The following is a 21226-nucleotide window of genomic DNA, read 5'->3' on the forward strand; positions in this document are numbered from 1 at the left end:
TTAGCGACGTGCTTGTTGTTTATTTCGGGGGACGATTCACGCAGTAAAGTTACAGGAGCTGCTGATTGTGTGTGGAGTCTGAAGCTGCGTTTTAGCCGTTAGCGCTGCTCAGTCGGCACCGAGCGGTCTCTTGCTTTCCAACTTAAAAAGGAATATGAAATCCCTTTGATTTCTATCGATGATTGTTTTTCCCGAGACGGTGAGCTGGACACGGCTGGAATTTTGATCAAGAAAACTTTTAGCCCCAAATTGATCCGGGTTTTCATCCTGATCAATACAACTGAACACATCCAGCTATGTGATTTTTTTTTTTTTTGACTGCACGCTTTTTTTTTTTTTTAAGGTGCTGCAGTGATTTGTTTGTTTATTGATGTATAGCCAATATGATTGATGCTGAGTCACTAGAATTAGATTACCTCGCTGTATGTTTCTCTAAATAATGAAAGACGATGCTGAATATTTTACTAATGGAGGGTAATACGTGTCATTTGTTTCATTTAAGCCTGTCCCACCTGCCAAGATTTCTGTTCCCGCAATTAACTTGACATTGGAGCAGACATTCCTATCCTCCTACTCCCTTTCCATCCCGTCCTTTCGCCTCTTCTCTTTCAGTGAGCTGCATGATAACAAAGTCATATCCGCATCTGTTCCACTCTCCCACAAAGATAAGCGCGCTGTTTTTCACCCTCTCTCTGTGATTTGGCTCGAAGCCCTTTCATTGTGAGCCGAGAGAGAGAGAGAGAGAGAGAGAGAGAGAATGTCGTGGAAATGACGCTCGGATGAAAAATGCCCACTTCTGCTTCATGCGCTTCTTTAGAAGTCAGTGAATTTGTCTAAACTCTGATAAGCGCCGCGGTGGTGTTGTCACTCGCTGATGTAAAATGTTTAAATTATTATCATCCAAATCCTCTGAAGCCTTTATTCTAATCCCATTCTCTTGTACGCTCCAAACAGACGATCAAATCAGCCGCGTCTACCTTTGTCATAATAACTCCACAAGCAAATTGCACCGTGTTTGCCTACAAATTGCTCTTATATATGTATTATATTCTGAAGCTCCTCTGACTTTCTCCTCATAGTAATTTAATGGCTCGGCCCATTTTTTCGAGTGGTTTTCCCGTCTTACTGCCGCCAGTATGATTTTATTTTTCTTTTGTACGTATGCGTTTATGTAATGTGGAACTGCACCGTGTTTGGAGGGACAATTGGCTCCCGTATTGACATAACCGAGAGCGAAATGATGTTGTGTCGAGGGGAAAACACTGCTCAAGAATTCCTTTGTTTTCCGAGCGATCGATACACGCGAATATGAAGTCGCTCCCGCAGCTAGACGCTTAATGATCAAAGGAGCAGAAGTACTACAACAATAAATCAGGGTGTAATGAGAAGATCTCATCTTACTGACCCAGAATATGGGATTCATCCATATGTTTGATATTAATAGACCCCCAGATGTTTTGAATAGTCTGTGCCCTCAAGCGTGCGTGTAATCTTTTCTAAGTGACGACAAGAGTACAATTCCCAGAACCGCTGACTTATTTTCACTCTATTAATATTTTGCCATGAAAGTGCAATCATCCGTTTAGTCTGCGACAAGCGCCGCTCGGAGAAAATAGAGGGAACTTGAGCGCCTGAGTTAATTGTATTTTTAAAATCCTTTTCATCTCGAGTCTCACCTCCTTCCAAAACTCATCTTCATGTGTGGCAGATTGAATCCAAGAATGTGTTGACATTACAAGTTTGATTCTTGTTTTCTTCACAGGCTGTGGCAGACACTTAATTTTACTGGAGTGTCTTGTTTTTGTCTGGAGAGCCTCTAACAAAAGCACTTATCATATCCCATTTAACACACTTAATACACAATATTTCTTCCTATGATGCTGTTTATATGCTATCACTGGTGTGTCAGAAAGCTGGAAGTTTAAACGCTTAAGCTGTTACAAAATATTGATGCTTATTCATTACTGTAGCTATATATGTACCCGAAAGTTAATTATTTTGGTAGTACTTTACTTGTAAATAAGTAATTCAAGTATTTGTTGATTACTTGTAGCTAAGCTTAACATATTAGCTGTAACGTTAAGCCAACTGTCTTAACTGCTGTTTTCAATTAGATGTGGTTTGTGTCTGTTGTTTATTCTCTACTTTTATCTAACGGTTTCAACCATTTAATCTATTTCTAACTACCCGTTTCTACCCAATGTTGATTACTTTTAGCCATAGTTTAACTCTTTATAACACTCTAAGTGTTTCAACCATTTATTACTTAGTTAGCTAAGCTAACAACTTCTACTGTTTTTCCTTCGCTAGCTAACTTTAATGTCATTTATTTTATCCTCCGTTTAACTGTTTCACATTTTGGAGGAGTAATTTTTGGCAGCTGTCTGAACTGTTTGTCTTCTGCTGGATATTTCATCATTAATTACTTTTAGCTAACTACTTTAGTTCTTTACTTACTTTTAGCTAACTGTTTCAGTTCATTGATTAATTTTAGCTCACTGTTTTAGCTTATTAATTACCTTTAGCTAACTATTTTACTTCATTTATTAGTTTTTGCTATTTTAATTCATTACTTAATTTTAGCTATTTCAGTTTATTAATTACTTTTCACTCTTAATTTTACTTTATTTTTAGCCGTTTCAGTTCTTTTATTACTTACTAGTTTGCCATTTAAGTTTATGAATTACCTTTTGCTAGCTATTTTTAGTTCATTCATTAGTTTCAGCTAATTATTTTTAGTTCATTCAATTTTTGTTAGAAATAATCATTGTTATTCATTATTAGCAATTTGTTTAAGTTGTTTATCCAATACCTTTTGCTAACTATGTCATTTATTTATTGTTTGCACGTAAGGTGTGAATATCTGTATTTTTACACTGTACTGATTTATACATGTATTAATTTAAATTTATTGAAACATGCAGAACACGATTTTTGTTTAATAAAACAAGAACCTGTTTTAGTTCAGCTGAGCTACGGAAAACATTGAAGGTGGGAGGATCTCTGGAGTACGAGTGTCCCTGTAGAGATTCAGTTTTAGACCAAGTGGAAGTGTATGTCCGTGGGGATGTGTGTAATAACTGTGTGTTATTTTAAAGCGCTGGGGATATGTACAGTACATTAGGGATGAAATGAAAACTTACCTGTGGTGTCAGACCGAAGACGTCGTGATTGACACCACTCACAGCTGTCCTAGATCTTAGGAAGAAGAGCTTACAGTGCGCTGAGTGCCGTGCATCTGCATACTCATTCAAACAACTCCAGATTCTTAGGCTCTCCTTGCAGAGCATTACACATTTGCTGTCAATCAGCCACCTCTTCTCTAGCAGCCCCCTCCTTCTCCTCCTCTGTGTGCACTAAAACGAGGAGGAAATCATTTATTCATGACACCCGGCATCCAAAACCAGCATTTGTGGCTGATTCTGATTCACAGCAATGAGAAAGATATTATTAGACGCGCACAACTATGCCCTAATGGGGCAACATTTTCATACCCAATTTGAAATCACACCCTTAGCTCGCTCTCTCGTTTCCACCTCGGACGCTGTGTCTCAGCCTGGTGCGGCTGTCACTTTTTTTTTTTGCAAACATTTGCAGAACACAGCTGTGAACTGTGTGACACTCCGGATTGGTTAGATGACACACTCGGTGGAAGGTCGACTACACATGATTACACACGTCTTCATAAAGTGATGGAAACACTGAGTGAATCACGGACTTCCATGAGCCCACTTGACCCCTGCTGCAGTAACACGGCAGATTTGCTATGATAGTGTTTATGAGAGGTAATTAGCTCACTCATTACTGGCAGTCACTCGGTCTTAAGAGGATCATAAATTAGCTCATCTGTCTCGTGATGAGATTCTTGGAAACCAGTCAGTCATCTGGTGTGACCCCATCTGCACAAGATATGTCTTTATGTCAGCTAAGTTAATGTGTTCAGGCTTTAAGTGGGCAGTCTGGCCACTTCCTCAAAGACGGAAGATTTGCAACACAATGATTTCTAAAAACCTCGCCTCAGACTTGGACCGATGCCACAGCTGACTTGAACCCTGGCAAACATGCAGACATTGTAACTTCACGGTTTATACTACGAGATTTCTTTTACACACGAGTCAGGTTTTAATAACTGGGAGAAGACTAATTTATTCTTCGGGCTGCAATAATTACAGGTGGAAACCAGCGAGCACTTTGTTATTCCTCTTCATCCCCAGTGGAACTTGAGGACGCAGTGAGGATTTTACAAACAACCGGCAGAATTATGCATGAGGACATGTGTTCTTCTGGGAACAGCGACATGAATATTATAAACAGAAGGAACCTCTTTATGGAGCCTGTGCATGAAGCCAAATTAAAAGATAAGTCTGTTGATCTTCTGAATTTTTTGAAAGAGTTGTCCGTGTATTCAAGGCCTGACTTTTATTTTAAATTTTTTCCTGCGCTGCAGAGCTTTGCTGTTTCCAATAGTTACTGACAAAACATCCATGTGCCACGCTGTTGCACAGGGCAACTAGTTTTTTTTGATTACTGTGAACCTGCACATGTTTTTTTTATTTTATTTTTTATGCCAGACCTACCTGCTGCAGGTTGCACCCGTAGTGCACCAAATCAACAGCTGAAAATAGTCTCCAACAAGCACCCGGCTTGTTTAGAGGTCACTCATTTTTGAGATTGAAAAACTCATTTTAAAAAAGCGGCGATCGCTGGACAAACAAGCTTTGGAAAAGAGCATCAAGCAGGGCAGGAGAAGTCAAAGTGTTGGGAGAAATGGTTGGCTTTTGTGGGATTAGATAGCGGCTGAAGTAGAATATCACTGGATGTAGCTGAAAAGAAATGGTGCCATCACGGAGCGCGGTTCAATACGACTGTTGTGAGTCACAGTGAAGACCTTCAGCAGTCAGGTGGGTGGTTTTCTTCAGAGGCTGTTGGAATAAAATGTCCTTCCAGGTGCTCCAGTGAAGGACCGCAGTTCCTCTGGCAGCTCGGAGGTGTAAACGTGCAAGGTGCACCTGTAAACACAGCACTCATAAAAACTTTGCCCAAGTAATTTAAAAGAAGAAGAAGAAGAAATTAAAGATTTCAAGGCAAACAAACCCCGGCAGCGTCTACTTTCTCAGTAATGAGGATGTCAAATTTTTGTCGTCACTGGAGCGCTACCAAGCAGCACAAATGTGTAAAGCGCAGCTCAGCGATAAATAATCCAAAGCTCGCAGAGGATGAGGGAGACACTGAGTGAGGAATGTCGCTCTTCACACAAAAGCTATTCTGTTTTGCTCCTCCAACACAACTCAAGACACGGAGGGTGAGGAAAATCAATCCAGTCAACCTGGAGAGAAGAAATGAGAACCGTGAGAGGCTTTGATTATTGTGATGGACTTAAAGTCAGCTCGGCGAAAAAAGCCACTTCATATGTCTCGGGTGTTTATCAAATCAGAAATGCATTTGCATCACATTTTCCTGCACTTGTGGCTGCTTGGAAGGGAAATTAGTCGAGGAGCCGCTCCCAGAGATTTGCAAGAATTTGACATTTTGATGAATAGATGTATTTTCAGTGAAGCCACAATTCAATCCGAAAGACACATAATTAATTGAATTGCAGCTGTCAAGAGCGTGAGCTCCAGTGAGTCAACAGAGCTGTGTGGGACAGATAGCCTCTGTCCACAGGCTGCGCTTCTTTTCAGCTGCTGATGGCAAACTCAACAGCATTAGGAGAAGCAGCAGATAATATTGAACTTAGACGACTGTTGTCAAATATTTAAAGGCGAAATGAAACAAACATACGTCTGCCCCTATGTCTGACATAACACCTTTGCTAAAATCAAGTATTTAAGAAGTTTATTTTTTGTCATGTCTACCTGGTTTGCCTGCTAGGGAGAGGCCATTTTGAAATGACGTAATCGAAAACGTCACAGGGTTGGTTGGATCCCTCTGAACGCCGTTGGAAGTGGAAATAGATCTTGAGCATGACCTGATATGGCGTGAAAACCGAGCAGTGGTATCACTAAGAGTGGAAGAAGCGTGTTTGCAAAACTACCTGGTGTCAGTGTTTCAGAGTCTACCTGCTTGACCATTTAATCTGTCTTGTATCACCTGTATTTTCACATTATATGCCGGGAAGTGGGAATGTTTTCGTTAGCGCTGCAATATGTAGCAGGTAGGCTAAGCTAGCTATAACCACACGTTAAAATGCGATATAATCTATAATCTATCTTCCACCGCACGTCTTTCTCAAGCTCTCTTCGCGCTTTCACCGTTTAGCGCGATGGGAATCACCAACCTCGTGACGTCAGAGGCCACAGTACGGCAAGATGGCGGCGCCCATGCTAAAAAATAAAAACGGCCGCTGTATTTTCTCCTTATATGCTAACATTTGTCGATAGTGTTGTATATTGTTGAGAAGATCGTCTATAAAATGCGGTTTACTTGATTGGACGCATCGCCGAATCTCTCGTCAACCTCTGGATGAACTGTAGTAAAGTTTTCTTCAAAATGAAGCTCATACCAAGAAATTCTATAAGTTGCATCAGCCGGCTCGCGTCGCAGCCTTCACTACTCAGCATGCAGCTGCAAGAGCGGCGGACGCCTTGAAACACGAGCGCGCAGATCTGGTGCAACAGCAGGCGGCTTATGATTGCACATACTATGGATAAAGGAGGCTTTATATTTGGGTGTCTGCTGTGTGTGTGTGTGTGTGTGAGTGAGAGAGAGAGTAAGGTAAATGTTATTCGAAAAAGAAAAAAGAAAAAACAATGGGAGCGTGATCCCCAGATAAGACATCAAACTCCTTAAAAGTCAGAAAGCCACACAAAGAACTTTTCAATTACACCTGTGTCCTCAGTAGATGGTGCTGTTATCAGATAAGTTCAGAACAAAAGGAAACCAAAGTAGATTCGATGCCACGCAGAGATGTTAAGATCTGGTAGGAGTTCTCTTTGAAGTTTTTTTATTCAGCAAATGCATAATATAAGTCCTTAACTGCAGCAGACTAACAAATAATAACAGAATCATACTACAGGAATATTGGAAAAGTGATGACGGTGGAAACGCTACGGCCAAAGCATCGTAAAAGCATTCATATATTATTCAGAGGTAAATTGTAATACATATAATGCATGTTGTATTAAAAGCATTACATTAGAAGACTACTGAACAGTTTTGGGTATTTTTTTGTTAAATAAACAGTTGGCACTCTGGCGGCTTAATGATTGAGGATCCCCAAATCACACATCATACGACTGAGACATCCAAGTATTATTTTTTTTTAAACAATGGCCTTAGGAAACGCACACAGCATTCACTCAGCCCTACATCAATACATTTCATTTATATGCATTGCACTGCAAATCAAAAGGCTTTTAAGCTTTTTTTTTTTTTTTTTGCCATCTTGGTATTTTTCGTTTCCAGAAAACAAAGCCAAAACCGTAAGAAGTTTTCAATTTTAATTAATTTCCTTCTCTCCCCTCACAGCTACACTTACAAAAAAAGAGGGATGTGTACCTTTAAGCACCACTCAAAGGATACCATTTAGCACACAAAAGAAAAGGCAACGTTTTGGGACCGCTCTGCCGTCTCCGCGGCTGCTGAACAAAGCCGTCTGCCAGAATTCAAGTGCTCACTGCGACTCAACAGTTTGTGAGTGTGACATGCCGGCATGTGTTGAGCTTACAGGAATGTGTAAAGTCTGCATCAGTGCATAAGCAGAAGCTTCTGTGTGTGTTGCAGCTCTACTTGGCGAGTCACGTGGGAGTGAAACGTAGATGAGGTCGGTGGTTTTTTTAGCTGGAGTGTGGCTCGCCGCTAGGCTGTGCAGTGGCTTCAGCCTCGTGGTGCATCTTGCTGAGCTGTTTGACCAGGCTCTCCATTTGAGGGTTGCCTCCGAACCCCTTAATGAGCCGGTACGCCTCGATTTCCAGATCCCGCAGGGTCTGACGGGTGTAGGCAAAAGATCCCACCTTCTCCAGGTAGTCCACGCAGTATCGTTTGATGTCCATGTTCTCGGTGCGCTTCCTCAGGATGTTCTGCACCTGGGTGCTCTCCGGATGCGACCATATGGCGTGAATGGTGGGGAAAGAGAACTTGCCCTCGGTCAGGTCCTCGCAGAAGCTCTTGTTCTCGCTGTACTCCCGGGAGCTCAGGTTGGCGTAGTCGTCACGTATCTGGAAAAACAGGCCCAGCGTGTCCAAGAGAGGTTTCAGGTCTTGTTTCCAGTCAGAGAAGAGCTGCATCAGGCCTACAGCCAGGCCGAACAGCCCCCCGGTTTTCTGCAGCACCATGTTGCGGTACTCCTGCTCAGTGGGGCAGGTGTAGGTGTCCCTCCAGTGGATGTCCAGGCCCTGACCGCGGTGCAGCTCCAGCAGCTGGCGGGTGAACACCTGCACGGCCTCAGGGTGCTCCAGGACCAGCACCTTCTCCAACCCCAAGAAGTAGACGTAGTTGGCCGAGTTGATGACGGAGGGAATGCCGTAGATGCTGTGCGCCACGGGGAAGCCTCGGCGCAGCTTGGAGTTGTCCTCAATGTCGTCTATGAGCAAGCTGGCGTTGTGCAGCATCTCAGTCACCTCGATGATCACCTGAACAAGATATAGATACAACCAAATAATCCATATTAAATCAACAGGTATTGAAATGCACTGTAGATGACGATTAGTACTATATTTTTTATGTGGTGGTCTAGTGGTTCACAGCAAGAAAGTTCAGGGTTTGAACCCGACAGCCAGTTTCTTTTCTGTCTGCTTCTGTTAATTGCATGTTTGTTTGTATTAGCCCTGTAATCGACCCCAATTATAACTGGAATAGGCTCCCGTGACCCTGTAGAGTAGGGGTCTTTCACCCGTACTACATATACATACTATGTTTTATATTAGCCTGGGCCTAATGCCACATATATACGTACTTTGTTATTTTGTATTCAATACTAGACTAGGCGATTTTCATTTTTAACAAGTGTGCAAGGTACAGTGAGTAGTGGAGTGACAAAACAACCCAGTCTGGCTCATAACAATGACTCCACACTTGGCATGATAATATACTGGCCTCAGTAGTTGTCTGTTGTGGATAGAAGATGCAGAGTTTTAACCAGGAATATCTTGCAAAAATAATAGCACTTGTGTTAATGCTATTGTTTAATTTTGTTTGCTTTTTGAAAAAGGTATCTTTGTGACTCTCATTTAATCACGGAGAACCTGAAAAGAGCAAACATGTGACATGCAGCATAGTGATTGGCAGAGCAGTGATAGTGGTGGCTCCTCCTCTTTATCTGCCTTTGAGGGACAGGTCCAGGCTGAGGCCAGTCAGCAAAAGATAACATTTTTTGCCCCTATTTATCCATTGGCTACAACATGCTAGACACATGTTGATGTGTATTTAAAGACATTTAAATCAATGGGGGAAAACAAAACCCGCCTTGCAGTACCTCCCCCTGGTGAAGAGCTCTGCTCTAGAGGATAACATGAACAGAGAGTGAATGAACATATGTTTGATAAAAGGAACTTCCTTTCTCTACAGCTGCTGCTAACAGGCAGACAGACAGTAACAGGTTGTCAGAGGCCGTCTAAATTATGCATTACAACTTGTAAACAGCAGAGGGTGCCATGTCTACACTCTAGCCTGCGCCGCTCCACCAGTCAAAGTCTGCATCAGGAGATAAAATAATCGTTGCTGAAACAAACCGCTCAAACAGTTAGAGAATATAAAGATCACTCTCCCCCCCAAAAAAAACACAATCCACACTGGAGCCGATTTATATTGTCACAGATCTACAGCCGATTAAATCTGATTAAATCTCTTAACGCTGGGATGTGTCACTGAAGAGAGAGGAACCGAGCTTCGATGTTTATAGGAAATGTAGTCACATGGTGAGGCAATTAGAGGTGTCACTGCAGGGCTTAGTGCACCCTCACCCCCATCTGAAAAGAGAATGACGGCGGCTGAGTGCTTAACCTTCGCCATTAAGACAAGTGTATTGACACGCTCCAACAGCTTTAATACAGTATGACCCTCTCTCTATCACGCACCGCTGTGAGTTAGTGGCTGCAGTGTGTGGATAGTGGAGCGCACTGCTTGCTACCTGGATGTCACATAATTGTAGTTTCCTTTACTGGGGGAGCACAAAACCACAATAACGTGTCTTCTGCCCACAAAGGAGCGACCCAGGAACTAAACGCGGCTTTGTTTCCTGTCCGCGCCCCGACTCTAAACAGTCAGGGGTTGCCATGTCCTGAGCTGGCCGTGCAGCCGGCTGCAGTGCTCTGCTAATTTAAAAGACAAGTGGTGTGGCCTGGTAAAGAAAGCTGTTTGTATGGGGCCCGGGAGCACAAAGAGAGACTCAGTGGGTCAGGCAGATGGCCAAGGCTCAGCCAGTCGAGCAGTTCATCCGCCAAACACAACATTTCCTTCGTCAGGGTCCCAACACTCGGTCGCCCTGCAACCTCAGTGAGCCACTTACGAGAGAAGGAGGGGGCTGTGAGCAAAGCCACAATGAGCGCACACATAAACATCTAAACAGAAAAATAATGAGTAGACAAAAACGCGCTTGAAGACTCAAAGGTTCAAAACAAGCCGCTATCTGTGCGAATTGCGATTCCCTGCCCGGCATGAAGGAACGGGGACACAATCAAGGCGAGACTTGAAATTCACATCAGACGCCGCTTCAGATAACAACAGCAGCTATCAGACACAAGCACAGGCAATTTTCAAGTTTTGGACTTTGAGTGTCTGGGTGCTCCGAGGAACCTAATTAGCCAGGCTGTCGCTGTATAATGCTGTCGTTTAAGTGTTGAGTGCCATCACTGCATCGCGGGACTTCATTGATTATCAGCAGAGGTTACTGACGCGGGGAGACTCTCCGTGTTTGCTAAAGCTACAATCAGTGACCCATTAAAAATGCAGAGACTCCTTCACAACCAACCGAGGACTGTGCAGCATCCAGTCTATTGAGATGAAGTAACTGGGGGGGAAAAAATGAGTTTATGTGCTGATATGAGCCTGTCTCACTTAGGGGATACTATCTGTGAGTATACACACTGATCAGGCTTAACATTATGACCACCTTCCTATGATTGTGTAGGTCTCACTTGTGCCTCGGGAATTGTTGTGACCTGTCCAGTGGTGTCCTGTGGGTTGAGGGGTGACGGGCCTCTGGATCATCCCAGCCATACTTGACTTGGCCTCCAAATTCACTACTTCTCAAACTGATCAACACCTTGTCGTGTTCTTCACGTTTTCTTGAGTTGTTCCTAAGGTGTTTTTGTGCGTGTGTCTGTGTCAGACTGCATCCTGCTGAGGATGGCTGCTGCCATCAAGAAGTGTCATTGCTGTGGGGTGGGGTGTGTCTGGAATTGGTCTGGTCTGGTCTGGTCTGGTCTAGGTGGGTGCTACATGTGGTTTTAATGTTATAGTGGATCGGTGTAGGTCGGATTACACCACACCTAAAATATGGTGACATTTACAAATATGGTTGAACTTCAGATCAGTGTCAAAATGAAAAACTAAATATAACAGAAGCCACTGTTTAATCCTAATCTGGGATTTATCTTTCTTAAATAATGTCGCCTTTACTCTTTGTCTTCATCAGTCGTTGCGCTGATAAGAGCGAACAGTTGTGAATTATTTTGCTGCTGTGCGAAGACAAACTGGAGCTCGCTAGCTAATTAACTAACCGCCCACGTAAAGATTCAATACACTTCCACGAAGCAAAGCATTAGCATTTAGAGACGAGAGCAGCGGAGCCATTTCACCCAGCGAATGACGTATTTATTGAGTGACTGTTTACGCCGTCACCCTCTAATTAAACTGATCACAGACGAGATGAGCCACGGCTAACTACTGCCGCTCAACTATTTCCTGAGAAATCCCTGCAAATGCACTGTCCATACAGCCTTTACCGTGATACAATCTGCTCTTTGTTATCTCTCCTGTGTGATTATAAACCATACAACACACAGACTGTATTGACACAGTTAGAATATGTTAAAAAAAAAAAAAATAAAGACTATTATTAACCTGCCACTCATTTCCTATTTATTTACTCACACAGGCAGCTATGTTATAGAGTCACTCTGTATCAATCACTTTAAAAGGCGCAAGAAGATCCAGGCCCCGAGGCAGCAGACATTCTCACAAATGTGTTTTTCAAAGTAAAAGCAGACAGTATATATATTAAAAAAAAAACTAACCTTTCTACAGCGTCGGAGAGAACAAAAGCTCGGCAGTCAGCTAAAGGTCGCAAACGAACACAGGGAATTTCCCAAACATACGCAGCCCGTGCTGTGCTACGCGGCGCAGATGCACATGTGGGGATTAAAAAAAGAAAGAAAAGAAAAGAAAGAAAAGAGAAAAAGCAAAGGAATGAGACAGGGTGCCACAGTCGCTGCCTCCATCTATCTGGCTGTTTCCATGGCGGCAACTTCTTGGCAGCGGTGTGCTAATGATGACGAGAGGAGGGCTCTCAGCCTGCGTGATGGGTTCAGCAGGAGTTTAGAGAGCTGCTGCACAGAGGCGGCAACGAGAGGCGACAGGTCACCGACATGTGAGATAGGTTCAAACCTCCACTACGTGCTGTTACTGTAACGGGGACGCTGAGGAGAATGCGTATGTACTGTATCGCATATCTGACATCGGGACGACTCAGCAACTGATTAGTCAAATGCAAAACTGTGAGGTGACATAGATCATTAGATTTTAAGCTTGTGCCGAGAATGTCAGCGCTCGAAATCTGCATCAAATTGGAAAATAATAATAATAGAAAAAGCCGCTCCTCCTATTAATTTCGCAGTGCGACTTAATTAATTCGAAGACTTGCAACCTGCTGTAAGGCTGCAGCGTGAAAAGCTGTGATTAAATATCTCTCCGCTGATGCAAAGTGCGAGATGGATGTTGTGGCGGAGGCAGGGCTGACGTGACAGGATTGATCTGCGTTAGCCAATAATTCCTCAGAAGACGCGACAACTTTATTACTCCTTCACACGTCTGCGTGTATTTTTAATTACAAAAGGGAGAAGGCTCTTTTTTTTGGGGGGGGGGCTGGACGGTTTCCTGGACGAGCATGAGGCAACAGTGTGACCTCTGATCTTTGCCACAGGCCGCAGATTCCTCTGTTTAGTGAGGCGTCCTGAACCATCACAAACAGAGACCTGTTGAACAGCAAAGACTGACTCAGCACTCTGTGCCCTATGTAAGGAATGTAGAACCAGAAAATACAGATTAGGTGTGTGTCCGTGCCTTAGTCACCAGACACAAAATCAGTATGGAGTCCCTACAATGCTAATGCTTTGAGTAAAAAGTCAATAGGATACCCTAAGGGGGCGGTGGCAAGGGTCCTGCTCAATCAATATGTCTGCTGCAGTCTAATATGAATAATAAATATACAATAATATTCCTAGCTTCAGCTGAAATCACCACAATTATTTTATCACAGAGATAAGAGGACAAGTGAGTAACTGAAATAGTACAAGTCAGTGGAGACTTATCAGTATTTCACTCAGTACTATTTAAATACTTCTTCGCATCACTATTTACTGCATTATTATTATTATTTTCTGGAATATTATACGTAGAAAAACCAATTGCAAACAACGTCTACACAGTTTTATATCCACAAAATGTCAACCAATACTGCTTCTAGGGTTTTATTTAAAGCTAGGTCTTCACACTGCACCTCTGGAATAAAATATTACATGCATTTCCTCATGCAACACTGAGCGCACAATAAACTAAATATCCCGCTCACTTGCCTCATCGTTCTCCCCGGAGTACAAATGCTACTGCAGCCAATTTAACTTAGACGCGAGTCTCAGACACTGAACAGAAAAACAAAGGCAACCGCAATTATATATCTAATGTGATAATGAGTCTTCTCAGCAGCTGGTTCAATGACGTCGAGAAAAGTGCGTAAAAAAAAAAACTATTTGGGGTTTTTAAAATAACAGAAACACGACAATGCACCATAATACAGTTCGATAGTACTACAAACCAAAAGCTTCCTAAATGAAATAAACGGGTCTCTGTTATTTTTTAACAAATGGTGAACAAAATACACTTAATGAATTTAAGATTCAGAGCGGGACTCTTAATAGAGTATATTTGTTTTCACTAGTGTAGCTAATGAGCTGGCAAGTAAGCGTATAACATAAAAAAAAAAAAAACACATCAACACATCACACTTAAGTCATGCATTTACTCCCTCCAAGTAAACAAACTCATTTCTGTTAGGAACTACTAGGTTAGAGACCAGGCCTGGTGCACTGTATTTTCCCATTTCAATAGATTTTAGTCCTTTTCAGATGGAGGAATCCAAAGGGAGAATGAGGGACGACATGCAAATCTGATTTGGCACCGGTGGAGAGTGAACTTGCTCCACCAGTCTTCTTAGTTTCCGGAGCAGGGGAGGAGTTGGGGAGTCACATGTTTCACACAGACAATGATAAGTCTAGAGGGTGAGCGTTAAAAAAAACGGGAAACAGAAGCTGATGTGAATGAATACAATGGAGGGAATTCACTAGGTAAAGCAGCGAAAGATTAACGACGTTAATAAAATAAAATAAACCATTTCCCAGAATTGCCAGGCCGCTACAGTTGCACGTATTTAGTTATTTCAACTTTTTCCATGCGAATAATTCTTTGGTAAAGTTCAACAGGAATGACCTCATAAAAATGCTTTAATCTTAACCCACAGAAGCTGCTGAAGTCCCTGTAATGCTCCTCCAATGGCCCGTTCAGGAACACCACACCATCCTGACTCACTGAACGTAATGTTTGGTGTGAGTGGCAATTCAGAGGCCTGGAAACGAGCTAAGGGATTGAACCTTCAAGCAATCAAACCAAGCAATCATCTCTTAAAACGGTTAATAAATTGACCACATGTAAGATAAAGGGTCACTCGTAGTGCCACATTGAAAGGCGGCGTCATTCAGTTCTACAGAGCTGTTTTTTTTAGCGTCTTCATTCATTTTATTTTGGTTTATTCATTGTAGCTGCGAGATGAATAAATCCACTGTTAACAACCGGCCCAGCACCAAACCACAAACAACTGCATCCAACTTCAACGATCCATGGAAACAGCAGCAATAAGGGAGTTTTTTTTTTTTTTTTGTCACAGATTAAACAAATACAGAGTTGCCGTTCTTTTAAAAGCATTTCACCATCTTTCCAATGTCGTTCTCCTAAATCCTCGACTGCATTAATGACCTCGCTTAATAAATCATGGATGCTCTGAGCTCTACACCCAGGCCTTATGTTCACATCTGGTTAAGGACAAGCCGCCAGACAAAACGCTCTCGGTGAATTGCGAAATAAATTGCCTCCTCCAGATGAGCGCGGGATCACTTTTCCAACCTTCCCGGGGCCCGTCCGCGAACATAAACATCAGACGACTCGTGAACGTTAAGAGGCTTTTAAATGGAGGATTTTCTCACCTGGAGTTTGTCGTCTGGAACGTTGAGCCAGTGGTTAAAGGCCTGGGCGAGTTTTGTTCTCACTTGCTTTCCTGCAGAGAAAAAAGAAAATTCATGGTGAACACACTGTGGTAGGAAAACGCTAACCAACACAGAGACTAATGCAGCAAAGCAGTACTTCATTCTGCTGAAAACTGTGTCTTATTACCAAGGCTGGGATAAATATTTTGTGAGTGCTCATACTGGATACCTGAGATTTCACAGTTTAAGCTCAACATCAACAGATGTCATCAGCAGCGACGATATTCATATAAAAACAATAACTTGTTGACGGTGTGTTCAATGGGAATATGCTCATCACTCATGGACTCATTCAAATCTGCCCTCGAAACCCATTTGTTTCCGCAGGCTTCAGGCCTATAGTCAGCCAGCGTTCACAGTCTCAGCTTTATCACCCTGCGCTGTTCCTCCAATCCGTTTGGTCCAATTTGTCTTCTTCATTCTCGTAAAGCTCCCTTGGGTGTCTTGAAAGGCGCTATATAAATCAAATTTATTACTATTATTATTATTATTATACACAATCAGGCATAACATTGTGACCACCTTCCGAATATTGTATAGGTCCCCCTGAACCCAAACACCCAAAGCAATTACTGTTTACGTTCCAAGGATTTGTACTTTGCACCTGCTGCTTAGAACTCGCTGCAGAAAACTCCTCACCCTTGCATCTTTGAAAACCCGTGTGAGAGACCTTGGAGCAGCTGCATATCGCACTTGCTCTTGTTTTAATGTAAATCCTGAGCTGTAGTCTTGTTGTTTTTATTATCCACGTATTTTATTTGTGTACTTGTGTGAGTTTCCCTTGTAAAAAGAGGTCATTGTATCTCAACGGGATTGTCATTGCTTTAGGTAGACTTGGTCCGGTCTAGGTGGGTGGTGCACGTCTAAGTAGCATCCGCACACTGCATTGTCAAGGTGTTCAATGTTATTTACTTGGTTTTAATTTTGTGGCTGTATGTGTAGCTAAAAAGCTCTCTCAGGTTGAAATAAACCCTTTTCTTTTTGAGGAGAGACTGGTATGTCAATACCAAAATAACCTTTTTTTTTTTTTTTAAAACACTTGTTTGAACAACTCAACGGCGCCAGAATCAATGTGGAAACATGGCTTTGTCTGGGTCATGTTTTTATATTGAAGGAATTCAGGGTTGTGAGTAAAGTTAAGAAGAAGAAATAAACACTAAGAAATAAACATCTTGTTTTATCTAGTATGTCCTCAGCAGCCAGAAACTCTTCGTGCACGACAAATAAGTTATATTTTAACTATGTAAACCGCTTGTTTCTTATCAGTTAATTTCATTTAATGATTTCGTAAGCAAACTGTTGAGCTGAAATCTCTAATCAGATTTTTTTCAGTTGGTTTAAACGGAGCCAGTGTTGTAGTTCGAAGACGTTTTCATACTTGAACTCTTGACACTGTCCAGAGAATTCAGTCATTGTCCAGAGTTTGCCCTTTCGCACATGCAGCAGACAACGGCACTCTGTTCTCACTGCGGAAATACTCTATTTGATTTCGGAGGGGGTTGAGCGTAGAGGAGGCAGGTTGATCCGTACATCAGCATACAAATTCGCTCGCCGCGAATTCTCTGGACAATTACCTGCTCTATCCACACATGGGCTCGACCTGACATTACACAGGCTTTGCACTAACTGGGGAATTGGCGGGATAAAGTGATTCCGACATTTGCGTTGTAACATACAACTCCTCCGGGTAATGGCTCGGGTCTGCGGTGAATGTGAGAGAACGGCTATAGAGGGCAGAGAATAGACCTCGGATTTACTTTTCACGAACGGTCAGTTGAATATCTGAGTGGGAGTGAATATTAAACCCATTAAAATACGTCCGTCAACTTGCAGAGCTTCTATCTGACTATTTATGAGCAGTGTTATTCAAAAGTTTAAGATTTAGTCATTTTGTTGTAAAGCCGTTTCCACTCAGAGCTTGTGGCCACAGTCTAAACTATGATGAGGGTCATTAGGGTTTGCACACTGCTGAGAAAACCAATAGACACAATCCAGACTTTATAATTTGCACAGTGGGTGTTAAAAGAGCTACTCACACAGATCATCCGTCATTTTATTTATAATTTAATTGGTTGAGGATACAAAAAAAATAAATGTATAACAGATATTTCAGATATGGGTTGTAGATTTCACAAGGCACCACAAAATAACTACTTTATATCTTATGAGGTAAAATAACACAGTGGTACTGCAGTAGTAAATAATAATAACAACATCCCAACCAATATAAATTGTAGAAGTACTATTTACCCTAATTGAATTGAAAGGTCAACCTTTTCTCTGCTTACATAGACTAAACAAAACATAATGACTATCCCCAAAACAGCACCTTATGATGCTTGGTCAAGGGAAATCAGGCTCGGGATAACCGATGTTTTGACATATCTGAAACGATCAGAGTGTGAATTATCATAATGAATCAATATGAATTGATTCTGCAGAGAACATTCAAGTTAAATCCAACTAAGAGCAAAAATAACCTTTTTTTGGCTTTTTCTACCTTTATTTAATAGAGCAGAAGACATGCAGCGAGGCGCGTAGAAACGAACCTGGGAACTCCAGCCTCAGATTATGGGACGCCCCCTCAACCAAGACGCCCTACAGTGCATCCGCCTTTTGACATCCTTAACTAAGGAAGGGCACAAACCGCTGAAAACTAGGTTTTGATAGAGAACGAACTCTCTTTCCTCATTAATATGATGATTTATACCGATAACAAGGCAGCACCCACTTTATTGGAAAAGCGTCCTTGAGATGCCATTAAGCCAGACAGAGGAGAGTCCTCAACTTTAAAGAGGTTTCTATGGTAAAAAGTCAAACATGAAATACTGTCAAATGTGAAACCAGCATTTGTCCATCAGTCCCAGACTCAGACTCTCTCCTATCGCTCTCTTGGAGCCATCATGATAATGTTCTCTCAAAGGTTTTTGAGCGCTCATCTTCTTTTTGAGCTCATCGTCCATGAAACCCTGTTAGCTGTTTGACATATTCATATTTGCAGTAAAGACACCGGGAGCTGCTAAGAACTTATATTCCTCGTAGCAGGAAATGTTAATCAAGCCAGAATACACTCGCTAGCCTCACAACCCATAATGCATCTCTCTTTCTAGGAGAACGTGTTACGCACTCTTCATTACAAAGAAACATCTGACGGTGAGAACAGGCATTTGTCTAGACCTTGGATTTAAACCGAACCTCATCTTTTTTGCTGCCATGTTCCAGGGTGACTTACAGGATGTAAACAGGCCAGCGCTCTGTGTATTTATATCACTTGAATCAGTGATATTTGATGGCTCTTGATGACATTTCAGCTTCATGATGGTCTAACTACTTCTCTTCCACAAACCTGCAGACACAGTTTAAAAAAGGCTCACCCGGCAGTTGTAGCAGATACTTGTAGGGCTCCAGCAAAATTCGGTCAGAGGTGCTCTCTGAGTCGGCGTCCATCGCTTCGAGTGTACACAGATTTCTACTGGAAGACAGACAACAGACAAAAAAAGAAAAGAAGAATTGAAAACGGTGCACAAACGGAAATTTAGATGAGCAAGAAACCACAATCTGATGTGGTTTGATGTGCATAAATACGCTGGGTTGTGTAGCCTCAGAAGCTTTCGCAGCAAAAGATATAAATAAAAAGATACAAGGGAAACCAGCTTTGAACTATGGTTTTAAAATATTTCTTTTTAATTGAGTAATTCACATGTGGCATCTTACCAGTGATAAAAAAAAAAAAAAAAAAAAAAAAAAAAAAAGAATGGATGTTTTGATACTTTCTTCTAGTTTTTAAGGATTAATCTCTCAAAAGTCGGGACATAAAATTTGCTGTTTTTGTTGAAATTATAAGTAAAAACACATTTGTCTGATTAATAGACAAACCTGAAATGCAACAGATGATTATAAAGAACAAGCAGTAAACATTTAACCAAGCTGTGGTCTTTATTTATAGTCTGAAACTTCTCACCCTAAAGTGAGACATTACTACTTTAGAGATTAGATAATATAAGAGATTACAAGTGCCTTTTTCAATCTGATATAGCAGAAACCTCAAGACACAAAAAATCACTGGATCTAGTGAGTTTATTTTAGGTGCCGACAGAAGAAAGTGATAATATTGAGCAGAAAGAAGATGCGAGGATTTGTGCACATCTGGTGGGTCTTTTCGACTTGCATCCAAAATGTCTCTGTTCAAAATGCTCTTGACTGACAGATTGGGGAACAAGAGTTGTGTAGACAGGAACTTAGTACAAGAAACCACAGAAAGGATTGCGTCGACCTGACAGGAACAATGTCAGACACTAGGACTATATTGTGCAGCTGATGCCAGGCACGTAGAGCGCCAGTCAAAAGGTTTCATCATTTTCTACATTGTAAAATAATATTAAATACATCAAAACAATGGAGGGACATATGTGGATTAATGTAGTAAACAAAAAATGTTAAAAAACAAAAAACAAAACAAAAAATGACTGGTAGCGTATCTGTAAATTGTTTAACAGCACAATACAACACAGCACATTATCACTTAAGAATAACGGCGACAGCAAATGCAGTGAGAATTCAAAACAAGGGTCCATTGTGAGGCTGCACATTCAAAACGCTCGCCCTCATCTAATGCCAGGCGCATGTGCAGAGCCATGAAATCTCCCAAGTGTGATCACACAGGCCACAAGACTGAATGAGTTCAAACAGTTACTTCATTGGTGAGTCACGGAAACTGCTGAGGAACGATAGAGCAACAAAGGGGCTGGCTGTTTGTGACAGCTGATGATCATACACTCACGTTCTCTCCAAAATATTCTTAAGAGAACTAAATTCTACTGTTATGTGTATATGAGCTAAGTTTATATTTCAGGTCTGTTTTTTTTAGTTATACATCGATACTTATATTTTTACCCTGTGTGGTATTTGTTTATTATTATTATTATTTATTTTTACTACTGGTTGCAGGCACATTGTACTATGTATAACTGTCTATATGATAAATAAAACCTAATAAAATAATAGATAAAATTGTATCTATAAAGTGAGTGTGCAGTGAAATAAATCAATCTATAAAGTTCCTATTTAGTTGTACATCAAATTCACTTTAAAATATAATGACTTCAGTTCAGTTATTTCTATTCCATATTAGTTACAGATAATAAACACTTTTTTAAATAACACATAAACAGACTGCAATGCTGTTGTGACATTTGGTGAATGATGTGGTGTAACTCCACCCACCTTGGCTGCAGACTGTCAGTGTGCTGAGTAGCCGGTCCTGGGTTCCGGTTAGCCGGGCTGCTAGTTAGCTTGAGCTAACGGGTTATCATAAACGCGCCGGTACACCACCGATGAGTATTTCTTACTTTCTTTTTTCAAATTAAAATCTCCCCCCATTCCACATTGGTCGAGCGAGGCACACGAAGTGAGCGTCACGGCCACACTTTCATATCATTTCAGGTCGGTGTGTCGCTGGCTAAGTCATCTGATGCTATGCTACGCTAGCGAAACTGTTCCTGCGGACGCTTTTATAGACACTTTACAGCACAAGCAAAGTGTGATGAGCTACATATATATGCGTCGGCTGAGTTACAGCGCATGCGCACAGTAGCCTTGTAACGTGAGGTCGGTGCCTCACATTAATGTGTGTTGCAGTTATATTTCTACAATGCCCGGTAGAAGCGCCCTTCCTGACAGAACATTGGAAAAACTCTCTCGGGCTGTTCCCTAACACATATCGAACGCATAAAGGGCTTTCCAATCTGGGGGTTGTA

General features: G+C 41.7%; 1 protein-coding gene across 4 annotated transcripts; it reads right to left on the bottom strand.

Annotated features, from left to right (window-relative positions):
* Window positions 1–6926: 6926 nt before the first annotated feature.
* ggps1 (geranylgeranyl diphosphate synthase 1) lies at window positions 6927–21186 on the bottom strand. 4 transcript variants are annotated; one of them, XM_047603397.1, is made up of 5 exons: window positions 20694–21186; window positions 18845–18939; window positions 15640–15924; window positions 15411–15481; window positions 6927–8570 (listed from the first exon to the last, which is right to left on the bottom strand). In XM_047603397.1, exons 3-5 carry the CDS (start codon window positions 15665–15667, stop codon window positions 7776–7778), a joined length of 894 nt encoding a protein of 297 aa, XP_047459353.1. In that variant the 5' UTR covers window positions 15668–15924; window positions 18845–18939; window positions 20694–21186; the 3' UTR covers window positions 6927–7775. The 4 variants fall into 4 exon arrangements, with proteins under 4 accessions (XP_047459353.1, XP_047459354.1, XP_047459351.1 ...); XM_047603398.1 differs by having other exon boundaries at window positions 18845–18942; XM_047603395.1 differs by lacking the exon at window positions 15640–15924 and having other exon boundaries at window positions 20694–21184.
* Window positions 21187–21226: the final 40 nt, after the last annotated feature.

This window comes from Mugil cephalus, chromosome 13 (assembly GCF_022458985.1).
Source record: "Mugil cephalus isolate CIBA_MC_2020 chromosome 13, CIBA_Mcephalus_1.1, whole genome shotgun sequence".
Classification (NCBI taxonomy): Eukaryota; Metazoa; Chordata; class Actinopteri; order Mugiliformes; family Mugilidae; genus Mugil; species Mugil cephalus.

Coding starts and splice junctions, on each gene's coding strand:
- ggps1 (XM_047603395.1), bottom strand. CDS start 18,917: ATGGACGCCGACTCAGAGAGCACCTCTGACCGAATTTTGCTGGAGCCC. Junction 15,482..18,844: donor GTATCTGCTACAACTGCCGG/GTGAGCCTTTTT, acceptor TTTTCTCTGCAG/GAAAGCAAGTGAGAACAAAA. Junction 8,571..15,410: donor TTCCAGACGACAAACTCCAG/GTGAGAAAATCC, acceptor TATCTTGTTCAG/GTGATCATCGAGGTGACTGA.